The sequence below is a fragment of the Thermobia domestica genome, chromosome 4 (assembly GCF_964235325.1).
Source record: "Thermobia domestica chromosome 4, izTheDome1.hap1.1, whole genome shotgun sequence".
NCBI classification, from domain to species: domain Eukaryota; kingdom Metazoa; phylum Arthropoda; class Insecta; order Zygentoma; family Lepismatidae; genus Thermobia; species Thermobia domestica.
The window spans coordinates 31142881-31158559 of record NC_137457.1 but is presented as its reverse complement, the minus strand read 5'-3'; the positions used below and the strand labels follow the sequence as shown (position 1 = coordinate 31158559).

At 36.5% G+C, this 15679-nt stretch overlaps 1 protein-coding gene across 1 annotated transcript in view; it reads right to left on the bottom strand.

Moving 5' to 3' along the window:
- The window catches only part of LOC145683814 (uncharacterized), a 45667-nt gene that overhangs the window by 5277 nt on the left and 24711 nt on the right, over window positions 1–15679 (bottom strand). The window contains exon 3 of the mRNA XM_081755407.1: window positions 5577–5699. Coding sequence (XP_081611533.1) covers window positions 5577–5699 — 123 coding nt within the window. The remainder of the gene's footprint in view (window positions 1–5576; window positions 5700–15679) is intronic.

The following is a 15679-nucleotide window of genomic DNA, read 5'->3' as shown; positions in this document are numbered from 1 at the left end:
ATTTGTCTATGTTTCTCTTCCAAGGTCTCCATTTTTCTTCCTTTTTCTATTTGTGTGTATTTACTTGCCTGAGAAATCTAAGTGAAAAAGAACTTCAGGCAGTTTTTCCATTTGTGTCTATTTACTTGCCTGAGAAATCTAAGTGAAGAAAGAACTTCAGGCAGTTTTTCCATTTGTGTCTATTTACTTGCTTGAGAAATCTAAGTGAAAAAAGAACTTCAGGCAGTTTTTCCATTTGTGTCTATTTACTTGCCTGAGAAATCTAAGTGAAAAAAGAACTTCAGGCAGTTTTTCCATTTGTGTCTATTTACTTGCCTGAGAAATCTAAGGGAAAAAAAGAACTTCAGGCAGTTTTGAATATTATTATTTGTAAGTGTAATAAAAGCAGTAGGACTTACTACTTGGCTTTCGAAACACAGCCTGTGAGGTTTTAGAGGAGCTAACTACTGGCAAAAAGATATTTTTGAATCACATGTGATATATGAATATTTACATAAAAATTGAATGTAACAATGGGTCATATGCATAAAATGACTAAGTACTAGTGAGTGTAATCTCACCTCTTGAACGAGATTAATCTACAAGTGGGTTCTTAGTCGTAATTCGTATGCATAAAAAACAACGAATAAGAATGAGATTGTTCTCACTGTGACAGGCAGTTCTGTCTCATATGAACTTGGCTATGATGACGTTTCATACAGAAATGACGTAATGAATGCGATGTTTATTTCCTTCCCTTTTCTAAATCAGGAATTCACAGGTGTGCAGCAAGTGAAAGCATGTCAGTAAAATTAAAATCAGTAGCGTTATTTATCCACCACAAAAGCACGACTTTTTCTTCTGTTGAATTAGATCAATAGAGGTACTCAAAGTTTCCGACAGCGCGGAACCCTGGTCATTCGGGAAGTGATCTGCGGACTCCTTTGCAATGCTATCTGAAATTTCACATTGTATTAAAAATGTACTAATTAGAATTACCACTGTCAAGAAAAAGATCAAGAAATATAATGCAATAAGTAATTTATTCTAAAGATACATGATTGTTTTCTAGTAAACGAAATTGCAATTCAAAATACAGTGTTTCAAGACTGAACTTTTTTTTTTTTTTAAGGAATTTATTCCTATTGTCCTACACATATTTGAACTTCTCAAATTGCAATTTATCATGAACCTGAAATAAATAAATAAGTAACGCTGTGAACCTCTGAAGCGAATAATCCCTGATCTTTTCTCAAACTAATTTAGTCCCCATCATTTCAAATTAAACCCATTTTAGGCGTTTATTAATTAGTGGTGGACACAAAAACCGGTTTCGGTTTTCTTCAAAACCGGTTTGGTTTTCACCACCGAAACCGGTTATCGGTTTTCTTCAAAATTTGTTCTATTTCTAATCAGAATAGTATTTTGTTGTTCTTCGGAAATCGAATCCGTTTCCATAGAAATAGTTTTATATATTTTCCAAAAGTTTTCAGCGAAACTAGTTTCGGTGATAACCGAACCGGTTTTGAAGAAAACCAAAACCGGTTTCGTAGAAAACCGAACATGTTTGTAGAGGAAAGCGAAACCGATTTCGAGGAAACCGAACCGGTTTTTGAAAAACCGAAATCTCGGTTTTTCGGGTTTCGGTTTTTGTAGAAATCGGTTTTGCCCATCCCTAATTTTAATCGCAATAAAAAACATGTAATATCATAGACCCCGTAAGATAAAAAAGTCACATATTTTCTACGAAAGATATTCTGGAAATTACTTTGTAAAAACATTGATGAGGGAAGATCATTCAAACCTTCATATCCTTGATTGATTTGAAACCAAGTAATAACTACTTTTCCCAACTTGTATGTGGTATTTTGTATATTGAGAAAGTATTGAAAAATATTTTTCCCATTTTACTATTTAGGACATGGGCATGGTATTTAAGGTAAGGATTACAAACACTCCCATGTATTTTTCAGGGTATATTAGCTTTATGTTCTGTGATTCGGAGGCGCTCTAGCCAGCGCCAACCTTGTAAAGAGGAATTTTTCACAGGAATTTTCTGAACTTCTCAAAATACCCCCATTTCCGTTATAAAGATATGAGCTGTGTTGCATTTGAAAACTTGTTTTATCTTGAAAAAGAGTGATATGCTAAGACTGAAATTCGGATAATAATGCTGAAGATGTAGTTATATAAATAAATGTCCCTAAAATTGTTTTAAAATTCCCGTACATCAAAGGTTGAATTACGGTAGTGGTCTTTCACAATATGTGGACATTTATGAACGCATTGATTTATTGTCTTCGAGTACTTCCAAGATATTGAAGAACAGAGATCATAAATTCTACTTACTGACTGAATCTATACAGAAGCAGTGCAAATCAATTAAAATAAAGATACCTAGGTGTCCCTACATTGAATACATACGACTTAACGAAACAATCTCGTATTACAGTGAAATTCTACTTTTTCAAACTGCAAGTGAAGTGAAGGATGAATCTGATCCTTCGACGTGTTTTCTTACTGAACTTCCATAATATAATTTTTATTCGTATTTGCTTGCTTTTTTTAAAATTTGCTTTATGCATTGTTCACTTGTGCGTTGGAAACAAAGGTTTTATGAAAAAAAAAGAAAAAATGAAATGAAATCTTTGAGTTTCACGTCCCACGATTATGCCGGTTAGGCTAAAGCAGACGGTGATTACGAGAAATGAATGAAATGGTGGAATGAAGAAAGTGGAAGGAAACGGAAGAACCCCCAGGCACAAAGTTCACTTGGCGGGAGCAGAGTTTGAACCTGGGACCCCATGCACCAGAGGTGAACGCTCTACCACTGAGCCACCGCGGCCCCTTAAAAAAAGGAAAAATGGATATGCTAATCTATTACAAAGTTTGGCCTTTAAGTGCAATTATAAGAAAAAGCCTTGAAAGTGTAATCAAGAGGAACCATTAATATATTTTTCCTTTTTCATAATAACTCGTCCTAAAGAATAAGGGTGATACAAACTAATGGCACTTTTAATTACAAAAAAAAAAACATTGTTTAAGCACTTAGTTTCAAATTAAAGACTTATAAATTTTGTAATATAATGGGGGATTCGGACCTGGGGAGGAGGAGAGTGGAAACTGAGGCAACAGACATCGAAAGATACCATTTTAGCCATGTGCGGCAAAACTAACCTTGGCCTTGGATTGAGAGGGTATTATAGGCTCATGAAAGTTTCATTTGCTACCATATGTAAAATTTGATTAAAGAGACAATCTAAGCTTTGCAGTTTTGGGCTCCATGCGTAAATAGTTTTGTGACAAGTAACTCAAAAAATATATGCACATAGCATCGTTAATATCCTCTTCCATATGTTAAAATTCTCTTTGTACTAATAGAATTATAATTAAGTATATCAAGGTAAAACAGGTTCTTTTACTTGACTTCTACAATATATATATATATATCCTATATATATAGTACCTGCCTCTTATGCACAGCTCTGATAGCTTGGGATACTGTTTGTCAGTAAAATAATATAATCTGGGAACTACCATACTAGACTAAATATTTTATTACCGTAATCACTTGGTCAATACCCGTTTAAAATAATAATAAATATATTTTCGGCGTTAGATAATCAGTTTCTGTGAATGTTGGTAGATGAATCTTCTTTAAGGTAAAACGGAGAAAAGAACGAGTAGAAATTCAGAGCCTTTATTTAAATTATGAAATATTACTAATAATGTTAAAGTCACATTGGTACCATGAACTTATTTCTATAGCTCTGAATAACATTCATAAAATACTAGGTGCATCCGGACCGTAATTTTCCTAAATACCTTGATCAGAAACAGAACATTGAATGGAAACATTGTACCAGATACAGAATGTGTTTATCAACATATTCACAATCGAAATTCAGGCATTCGTCATACGATGGGACCAACTTGTCTGTACCTTTGTCATAGAACTCGGTCTCCTGACATTTGATCCAGTGTTTGACAACCTCCTCCGCCTCTCCATCATTCTGAAAATGCAGATGATAACTTCACAGGAATCTCTTGATGTGTAAAACCAGATGGTAATAGATCGGAGTGAGGTCCGGCTATATGGTGGATGATCCATACGGAGCTAATCTCGAACGAAAGGACTTCAATAAGGAGCGGAAAGTCTGCGGGAACTGACCGCTGAGTTCCGCTATTGTGAGCGACGATTCTGCATAATGCGTTCTTGAACAAGGTCCACTAGGTCATCTATAATGACGGTTGGTCTCCCCGCTCCTTGAAATGCACATTATGGCGTTCTACTGCAAGTTGTCTACACGAGCAACGCACCATCTTCTTGCTCATGACATTAGGCCCATAGACTTGGTACAGCTGACGATAGATTTCAATCGGCGCTATGCCCTGTGCATTCAATTCTTAATTACTGCTCGCACTTCACACGCGGCAGGAGCTGAAATAGGAATGCCCATCTTCAATCACTGCCACATGGAATTTCCGGTGGCTCATGCGCCATGCTAGGACCCTACTGTCTCACGTGCAGGCAGTCGCTTAGCGCAACATAAGGTTTCTAGCTAAGGGACCCATGGGAATGTTTCTTTCTGGATGCGCCTTGTTTGAATATCACACACACACAAAAAAAAAAAAAAAAAAAAAAAACCGAATTTGTCTGATATCTCGCATATTAATATTGAGAATATCTCAAAATGAACTTTTTGGCCTGGTACTGTTCTTCCATTCACCCATTTAATTACTGTGCAGTTCATCAGTTAATTCTGTTTTGAACGTTCTACATAGAATTAAAACTCTTGCAAAAATAAAATTTCGAGGAGGTTTTGTTTTGTTTTGTTTTTACGCAAAATCAGAACACTAACCAGAATTGGCAGCGTTGCAGTACCTTTACTTAGGTTTACTATGTATTTTGAATATGCAATGGTGCTTCATTCGTTTAAATCTACATACTGTACTCACTTGAATATTTTTTCTATAATTAATGTGTTTAATTTCCTCTAATACAACCTTACCACAATGACTAAATGTAATCAGCTCAGTGCCGTGCTGTGGAAAATCTACGCCCGGGGTGAGAGTATAAAACTTCGCCCCCGTACATATGAGGGACGTCGGGAGACCAGCTGCGAAGCGCCACCACAAACCATGCATTTCAAAAATAAACTCTGCTTTTCCTTGATTTTTACAAATTTTTATTACTTTTCCCTTCCATTTTATTTATGTGTACATGCATTTTCCTAACTTGAGTAACACACTTCCTCCGAATTTTGCGGCCCCTTTTCTTCGGCGCCCGGGACCGTTGCTCCGCTCGCTCTCCCCACCCCGCCCTCCACAGCATGGCACTGAATCAGCTCGTAGCTTGTGTAGAACTATTTTTACTACAAAAATCCTCTTCTAAACAAAGTTGATAGCTTATTTAATGAAATATATGCTTTGTGGTATTCCTTTTATTTGCATTTTATAATAATAAACTAGTTAATGCAAGTCCCTTCTGAAAATATATTTTTTGTGATGATTGTTTTTGCACCTCAATAAGATTCTCTAATGAAGATGTTTCGTGTCTGCCACTATTTAATGATAATTCCATAGTTTATATTTACCTTTAAGTTCCCGGACAATTTGCCTGAGACAAAGCGCAACCTCTTTCCGAATCCTGCACCATTCGTACAATTTTGAGTCATTCGTATGATTTTTGAGTACACTGGGTTTTAACTGGACAGAAACTGAAAAAAAAAAGACAGAATGAGTAAAATAAACGATATGAGTGGTCTGTAAATAAAGAAGAGCTAATATGCAAATATTCGTATGCGAGAAGAGACATTCCGCTAACAGATCAAATACTTATTGAACTGCGCAGTGCCGAGAGCAGTGGATACATTTACTAGAGTGACTGCAATGCGTCGTGGAGCCTCGGCTCTACACCAATCTTAGAACTATTTGCTTCACGCATGACACATCGAAAGATTTCGGATGATCGTGGAAGTGGCTTCCGAAAGTCAAACATGAAAGTAATCCAAACAATGTTGCCAAACTTTGAAGACATGGTGAACGAGAGTCGAAAAAGAGAACTTGAACAATTGCAAAACGAATATAACAATCATTTGAATTAAACATTAACAATCACGTAATAACAATGAAAATAGTATAAAACAACAAGGGAGCAATTAACAATACGGAACTTGACGGCAATACTACCGGTATAACCAAGGATGTTATAAAATAGAGGATCTGCCCATACGTATCTTCATCATATGAACTCAATGAAGTCAGAAAACAACCGAGCATCGTATAAACCGGCACGTCTGATTGGCTGCTCTCGCTTCCGCCATGATTGTTGGCTCGAAACATTGCAATCTTAGTGGCGCGGAGTGGGCAGAGTACAAGTAAGTGTAGCGAAGCTGTGACGTATGGCTTCACGATTTTCTTGTAGGGGCAGATCCTCTATTTTATAACATCCTTTGGTATAACACTGAATTCTCACTTCAGGAGATGTTCTATACAAAGCGCTCGCAAATTTAATGAATAGAGCTTGGCGATCGGAACATATTCTCTCGTTTCAGTTGAGTAGAGACATATGTAGATCTAGGTCAAGATTTACGACTACTTGCAACTTGTCTCTTGTTGTGTCTATAGTTGTGTCTCTTCGAAGAAGCCATTATTGGGTGTGGTGCCCTAAAGAATTTCTATATTAATCACACAGCGTTCTAGAATAAAAATGTAAATTTATGTGTTAAAATCACACGTCACTGTCATGAAAGTATTCATGAATCACATGGCAATGATAATATCGAAGATTGGGTGACACATCAAGGGACCTCAAGAGGATACAGCTATCAGTTAATAGCTGATCAATTTCTTACCAACACATTTTTCCCGGTGTAGCTATGGGATATTGCCTTTAAAAACCTTTCTCCTGGCGCTGCAATGACCGAAGGGGGACAATCTCTAATCACCTTTCTCCTGGGGCTACTATCAGCTACAGATAAATTCTTTGTTGCCGAGGCTGCTATGAGCGAAGATGGTATTCTCTAATCACCAACTGCAGAGGCTGCACTGAGTGAATGATTTATCCTAATTACCTAAAACAAAATTCTCTGAAGAAACTTTCTCTGGTCCTGTCCTGGACATTCAGTGTTCTCTATTTTGGTCATTATACTTTTGATATATTTTGCTTTTTTATGTCAAAATTTGTGTGTATAATAAGAGTGTTTATGACATGGCATTATGTTACGTAAGCGAACAGCTTCCTACTTCGGTATTTTACCTGGTTCAACGGTGCATAAAATTTATAATGGCAAAATAGAACAGTGCTTTTGTTACAAGAATAGGAAAGGAATTTACATAAGCATAACAACGTAATGCGAGCGCCTACTTCTCTTGTAGAGAGTAGGGGACAGTGTTTACAAAGAGTAAATTATAAACAGAAATAGTTTGGAGTGATGTATCCATAGTTCTCGAAAGTAAATAAACTACCGCCCGCTGGAGTCACTCCTTTCGCTTGCTCTCTATACTGCCTGTCGAAATGAAAATGAAATTTTTGAGTTTTACGTCCCACGATTATGCCGGTTAGGCTAAAGGAGACGGTGATTATGAGAGATGAATGAAATGGTGGAATGAAGAAAGTGGGAGGAAACGGGAGAACCCCGAGAAAACCCACGCACACGGTGTTTGTCCACCACAAAGTTCACTTGGCGGGAGCAGGGTTGGAACCCGAGACCCCTAGCACCAGATGTGAACGCTCTACCATTGAGCCACCGCGGCCCCATACTGCCTGTCGAATCACCAAAAATAACATATAGAGATCGCCGTACGAATATGTTCCAAATTCCGCCGCATGGGTGCAGCACTAAGCGAGGTTTGTTAGTATACATTTCATAGAGGAAAATACATAGTAGGGTTCGGTGTTTTCGCAACTTAAAATGTATTACTGTTATATGGTATTTTCTAAGTTACGAAGAGGTATTTTAGAATACGTTGGAATATCGTTTCACGAAATACCATCGAGTTTTCAACTGCAGAAAAATGGTTAATAAATAAGACATCAAGACATGATGATACGAAGGGAAGTAACTGAATTCCTCCAGACAGATCTATTGTTTGTTGTCAACATTCTGTAAAAGAAGTTTTTTTTTTTTTTTTAATGTAAAGTTCAGAAGGTGAAACAAGACTCTGTGCCCAATGTGTTCTTAATAGACGATAAAAGATCCACCTAGAAAGGCGAACATCCATAATCAAAACTGTGTTACGTTCGTTGAGGCTACTGTACCGGATTTCAAGAAATCGGTAAATTCATTGAGTAATAATTTATGAGCCATTATGTTTGCCAGTTCTGTGGAATGTACTTTGTAGAACTGTTATAGTGGTGAAAAGTACAAACTGCTGTTATCAGAAAAAATAGTGAAAAAAAAACTGAGAAACCACTATTCACGTATGGAGAAAGCATAAACGAAGCGTTTTGATTTTCTTGCAAATTCAAACTCATTTCCAGAAAGACAGTCGAAATTCTAAAAATGAGTATTGGAGAATTTCTATCGTTTCGTATTATTATTATTATTATTATTATTATTATTATTATTATTATTATTATTATTATTATTATTATTATTGATAATAACATTGACATTTGGAGTGAGTGGAGCGCGTAGTTCGCCAGAAAATAGCTGCAGGGTCGGTGTCAGATTTAATGTTTTTCCACCCATAGGCAAAAAAATATTTGCCGCCATTCATGCCGATGTACAAAATTTTAACACAATATAATATTTATATATATTTTTCAGAGTAACATCCCACGATTATACCCGTTAGGCTAAAGAAGACAGGTGATTAAGGCAAGTGAATGTTGATGGAATATATAGTGGAATGAAATGTGGAAGGAAACGAAAGTACCCTGAGAAAACCCACGGACACTATGTTCTTCATCACAAACTTACTTAGCCGAGGATTGAATCAGGGACCCCGCGCATCAGAGGTAAGCGCTGTACCACTGAGCCATTCTGCTCCTATATATATTATTTTTGTTCAAATTTTAACGAATTTTCGTTTCCAATCTGCTGTAAAGAAAGTTAAACTTACACAAATTTACGTCTTTTAAAATAAAGTTATAGAGAATGATCAGTTTGTGTAAGAATAAAAGAAATTGTTTCGAATTTTCGGCCGTAAAATGTTAATATTCAAATACTAAAAAGTCACACTACGATTGTGAAACAATATAATATGGAAATTGTTGTCATTGCCCAAAATCAGATGCGTAGGGTCCATAAGCGTTTGCCCTTAAATTAAACCGCCTTCCTCCTTGTTTTGTACAGAGTGAAGGTATCTATTAACATAATCATACTGAACGTAATGGGGGTGTTTACTGTCTTTAATCATTTTTCATCTTTTGTATTTTTTCCGTTTCACTTATTAAATTTTGGTCCAACGGGCGATCGTAAGATCGTTGTGCCCCTAGGCCCTAGTCTAGTTGTTCTAGTGGTAAATCCAGTCTTTCGGAGGATATATACATATCAGGTACAAAGTTTTGGGGTTTTCCTAGAAAAAGATGTATTAGAATGCATCTTGGGGAGATGGATAGTAAATGCTGACTTCATTTTATAGAGTGTAAATTCAACAGCATTCTTGTGTTTTTGATATGATGAGTCGTTGCTCTTTTAGTCAATAATAATAATAATAATAATAATAATAATAATAATAATAATAATAATAATAATAATAATGATAATAATAATAATAGCATAATGATGGTGGTGGTCAGTCAAGACAAGGAATGTGATCTGCTTATGTTGAGCCTTATCAACTGAATAGATCGTAATTTAATTGGTTGGAGTGTGTTTCGTCTATTTTGGATTTATTTCTTTGAGAAAATAAGGATGATACTTTATGTATTTTCATTTAAATATTATTTATTTTTATATGTGAAGTATGTATGCAAATCACAAATTACATATCATTACTGACTGATACAGCTAACGACGACTACATGTCTATTGCGCTCTTTTCTGTGTTAACCTTTGTATTACTTCGTGATAATAGATATGTAAAATTTCTTCCTTTGTTAATTGAAAGAAAAATTCTTATTTAAAAATGTATTCAACTTTGCGTATGTAAGTAAATTATTGAAAAAGTGTACTATTTCCTACAAAAATTGAGGAAAAATATGCTGAATTACTGTATACGAGCTACATTGAAGTAGACGAAAACAAGCCTCGGCTGGCCCTGCCACCTAGCGGTCATTTTTTGTCTTTGTCGTACTCTATGAATCGTTGTTTCGACAGGCAGTATAGAGAGCGAGCGAGAGGAGTGACTCCAGCGGGCGGTAAAATAAACATTTGCGATCATAAACATAAATACAGAGTTAGGATATTCGTTTGATTTTAGCACTTTTCAGTATATTTTCAACTATTTTTCCTTATGCATTCATGCATATGGAGCGGGCATTCTAAAAGCTCGCAGAGTTCGCAACGTTTTGCTTTTCCTAGCGATTGATCCTAATCGACTTAAATAGGATCTCCACAAAATTCCAGGTATTTTTTTTCATTTTTTTATTTTTTAATTTTGTGAGATCTTTTTGCTAGCAGATCCACAAATTCAATTTAGTACGATTTTTAAGCACTTAAGGTTCTTCAATACCTCTAAGCAGTTTGAAGCTGAGCCATTAGATGGCGCACCCCTCGGCCAATAGAAGTACATTACAAAATTAAAAAGAGATTGAAACACAATAACTACTTTATTTAAAGCAATAATAAAACCAAACTTAAAACATTACCGTACCTCAACATTATCTAGTGCATTATCCGTGTAAAATTTTGATTTAGTCATTTTTTCCATTGTTACAGCCATTCATTGTTGAGAACGCGGAACACGATATCTCAGTCAGTAATTTACAAATGGATCTCGAATCACGCAGACGTATGTATTAGTACCATATCTAGTGCATTATCCGTGCAAAATTTTGATTTCCTAATTATTTCCATTGTTGTGAGCACTCCATTGTTGAAAACGCTATTCACGATATCTCGGTCACTAATTCACAAATGGATCTCAAATCACGCAGACGTATGTACTAATATATCATCTAGTGCATTATCCGTGTAAAGTTTTCATTTCCTTATTATTTCCATTGTTGTGATCACTCCATTGTTGGAAACGCTATTCACGATATCTCGGTCAGTAATTCACAAATGGATCTCAAATCACGCAGACGTATGTACTAATATATCATCTAGTGCATTATCCGTGCAAAATTTTGATTTCCTAATTATTTCCATTGTTGTGGGCACTCCAGTGTTGAAAACGCTGGGCACGATATCTCGGTCAGTAATTCAACAATGGATCTCAAATCACGCACACGTATGTACTAGTACAATATATAGTGCATTATCCGTGCAAAATTTTGATTTCCTAATTATATCCATTGTTGTGAGCACTCCATTGTTGAAAACGCTATTCACGATATCTCGGTCAGTAATTCACAAATGGATCTCAAATCACGCAGACGTATGTACTAATATATCATCTAGTGCATTATCCGTGCAAAGTTTTCATTTCCTTATTATTTCCATTGTTGTGAGCACTCCATTGTTGAAAATACTATTCACGATATCTCGGTCAGTAATTCACCAATGGATCTCAAATCACACAGACGTATGTACTAGTACCATATCTAGTGCATTATCCGTGCAAAATTTTGATTTCCTAATTATTTCCATTGTTGTGAGCACTCCATTGTTGAAAACGCTATTCACGATATCTCGGTCACTAATTCACAAATGGATCTCAAATCACGCAGACGTATGTACTAATATATCATCTAGTGCATTATCCGTGTAAAGTTTTCATTTCCTTATTATTTCCATTGTTGTGATCACTCCATTGTTGGAAACGCTATTCACGATATCTCGGTCAGTAATTCACAAATGGATCTCAAATCACGCAGACGTATGTACTAATATATCATCTAGTGCATTATCCGTGCAAAATTTTGATTTCCTAATTATTTCCATTGTTGTGGGCACTCCAGTGTTGAAAACGCTGGGCACGATATCTCGGTCAGTAATTCAACAATGGATCTCAAATCACGCATACGTATGTACTAATATATCATCTAGTGCATTATCCGTGTAAAATTTTGATTTCCTAATTATTTCCATTGTTGTGAGCACTCCATTGTTGAAAACGCTGGGCACGATATCTCGGTCAGTAATTCAACAATGGATCTCAAATCACGCAGACATATGTACTAATATATCATGTAGTGCATTATCCGTGCAAAATTTTGATTTCCTTATTATTTCCATTGGTGTGATCACTCCATTGTTGGAAACGCTATTCACGATATCTCGGTCAGTAATTCAACAATGGATCTCAAATCACGCAGACGTATGTACTAATATATCATCTAGTGCATTATCCGTGCAAAATTTTGATTTCCTAATTATTTCCATTGTTGTGAGCACTCCATTGTTGAAAACGCTGGGCACGATATCTCGGTCAGTAATTCAACAATGGATCTCAAATCACGCAGACATATGTACTAATATATCATCTAGTGCATTATCCGTGCAAAATTTTGATTTCCTTATTATTTCCATTGTTGTGAGCACTCCATTGTTGAAAAGGCTGGACACGATATCTTGGTCAGTAATTCATCAACAGATCTCAAATCACGTAGACATATCTTAACTGACAATACATAGCGTTGGAGGTACTTTAGAACCAAGTTCGCTGAGATGTTCCTTAGTGCAAGAGCTACTAGGTATCGTGTACTTACTTTTTATTTTTACCTGCTTTTTCGGTGTCCCGTTCATTTTTGTCTTCTAATTTTCTTTCTTTTTTTTTATTCAAGTCCAGGCAAAGGACAGAAAGGAAACAAAACCATTTCTAAGCTGTAGTCAATACTTTTTATTTACTTTTTTTACGACGTTCAGAGGGTTCAACCCCTGTCGTTTTTAGAAAGGCTAGTGTGTAAACCATCATTTGTGGTCTTCTTCTTTTTTTGACCTGTGTTTTCCTCCCTTCTGTGCTTCAAATACTCACAGGACGTGAGGCAAAAATTAGGCAGCAGACAGAATGTCTTTTTTTTTTTAAGTTAAGTTGTTCTGGGTTGTTCTGCTGAAACTATTGTGTCCGCTATAAATAGGAAAATTTCAAACTATCGGAAATGGAAATTCAATGTCATGAGTGCTGCCACACTCCATAATTTCGTAATTAGGAAGGAAAAATATTTAATTTGATGTGAAATAATCTAATTTGAGTGAACCGGGTCAATGATTGCAACGTCACTTTTGTCTCCAAAACACGAATCCCAATTTCGATGCGACATTTTGTTGCAGTAAACATTATTCGAGTCCCTGTTCGATGCGCTATTTTTCATGCTATACATTATTCGTGTGCCTGTTCGCGGCGCCATTTTTCACGGTTAGCTTTACCGTGGTTTGAGTCCGACTGGAGTCGAACCTCGGTTCAGCGGAAAACGCTACAGATACGAGGATTCGTCCGCTGGGCCGCCTGAATATTACTCCCCCTCCTACTTCACTCCTAGACCAACCTCTCAGTATCTGTGAATGCTACGTAGCTTGGTGTAGTCCTGTTTCCTTGGTCATTTGCAATAATTTCTATCTTCCCATGCTGGAAGACTCCAACACAGGAATATTCAGTCACAAGACGTTGTAGTGTGTGGAACGTAAGAAAACTATCATCGAGTTTTGTCTGTAATACAAACCAAAGAGAATAAACATGGCAAAAGCACCAGCTGTAGGCATCGATCTTGGGACCACATATTCCTGGGTTGGAGTCTTCCAGCATGGGAAGGCAGAAATTATTGCAAATGACCAAGGAAACAGGACTACACCAAGCTACGTGGCATTCACAGATACTGAGGGGTTGGTCTAGGAGTGAAGTAGGAGGAGGGGGAGTAATATTCAGGCGGCCCAGCGGACGAATCCTCGTATCTGTAGCGTTTTCCGCTGAACCGAGGTTCGACTCCAGTCGGACTCAAATCCCGGTAAAGCTTGGCGCCGCGAACATGCACACGAATAATGTATAGCGTGAAAATCTACTAGTACAACATTTAGTGCATTATCCGTGCAGAATTTTGATTTCCTAATTATTTCCAATGTTGTGAGCACTCCATTGTTGAAAATGCTGGACACCATATCTCAGTCAGTAATTCACCAGTGGATGTGAAATCACGCAGATATATGTACTAATACAACTTCTAGTGCAGTATATGCGCAAAATTTTGATTTCCTAATTATTTCCATTGTTGTGAGCACTCCATTGTTGAAAACGCTGGGCACGATATCTCGGTCAGTAATTCAACAATGGATCTCAAATCACGCAGACGTATGTATTAATATATCGTCTAGTGCATTATCGATGCAAAATTTTGATTTCCTTATTATTTCCAGTGTTGTGAGCACTCCATTGTTGAAAACGCTGGACACTATATCTCAGTCAGTAATTCACCAATGGATGTGAAATCACGCAAACATATGTACTAATACAATATCTAGTGTATTAGTACATATGCAGTAGTACTGCAAAAGTACTGCAGTGCATATGTAGTGTATTATCGGTGCAAAATTTTGATTTCCTTATTTCCATTGTTGTCAGCACTCCATTCTTGGAAACGCTGGACAAGATATCTCGGTCAGTAATTCACCGCTGGATCTCAAATCACGCAGACGGATGTACTAATACATTATCTAGTGCATTATCCGTGCAAAATTTTGATTTCCTTATTATTTCATTTGTTGTGAGCACTCCATTGTTGAAAAAGCTGGACACTATATCTCAGTCAGTAATTCACCAATGGATGTAAAATCACGCAGACATATGTAGTAATACGGTTCTAGTGCATTTTCCACGCAAAATTTTGATTTCCTTATTATTTCCAGTGTTGTGAGCACTCCATATCTAGTGCATTATCCATATGAAATTTTGATTTCCGCATTATTTCCATTGCTGTTTTCATTTCATTGTTTACAATATGATGCAGGATATCTCCGTTGTAAATTTATCAATTAGTGTCAAGTCATGCATACTCGTGTACTAGTGCAATATTTATTGCCATTTCGTATTTTTTCCATTGTTGTGAGGATTCTATTATTGAAAAGGGAGGCTACGATATAAAATGTTGGCATACTACACACGTCCATTGACTGCTATAATATCTAGTGCATGGTTCATACGAAATTGCGATTACTTCATTATTACAATTTTTAGAAGTTTCTATCGTTGAAAAATGAACTATATTATTTTTGTTAGCAATTTGTCGAAAGTTACCGTACTTACGCGCTTATCCTACTAGAATATCTATTGCATTATTGATACGGGATTGTGAAGTTCATTTTTGTATACACTTCTTATTGAAAGCGAAAACCATGCTCGTTTACTACACTATCTGGTGCATGCAGTGGCGTAGGGAAAGGGGGCCCAGCGGCGCCGCCCCCTCAAAGATTTCCGATTATGTACTCTGATGCTTGTAATTGTTTATATTTTTTATGTTGGTTATTTTTGTGTATATCCGGTACTAAGAACCCACACAGATACACAAAAACATCCTAGATACGCTGCTGAGTGCATGATCTACATGGAATTTCGATTACCTCATTGTGGAACATGGACACATTCAATAATATAAAAACAGTATAAAAATCTACACAAGTTGTATAGGAATCGTTCCTCGCACTTACCATCAAGTAAA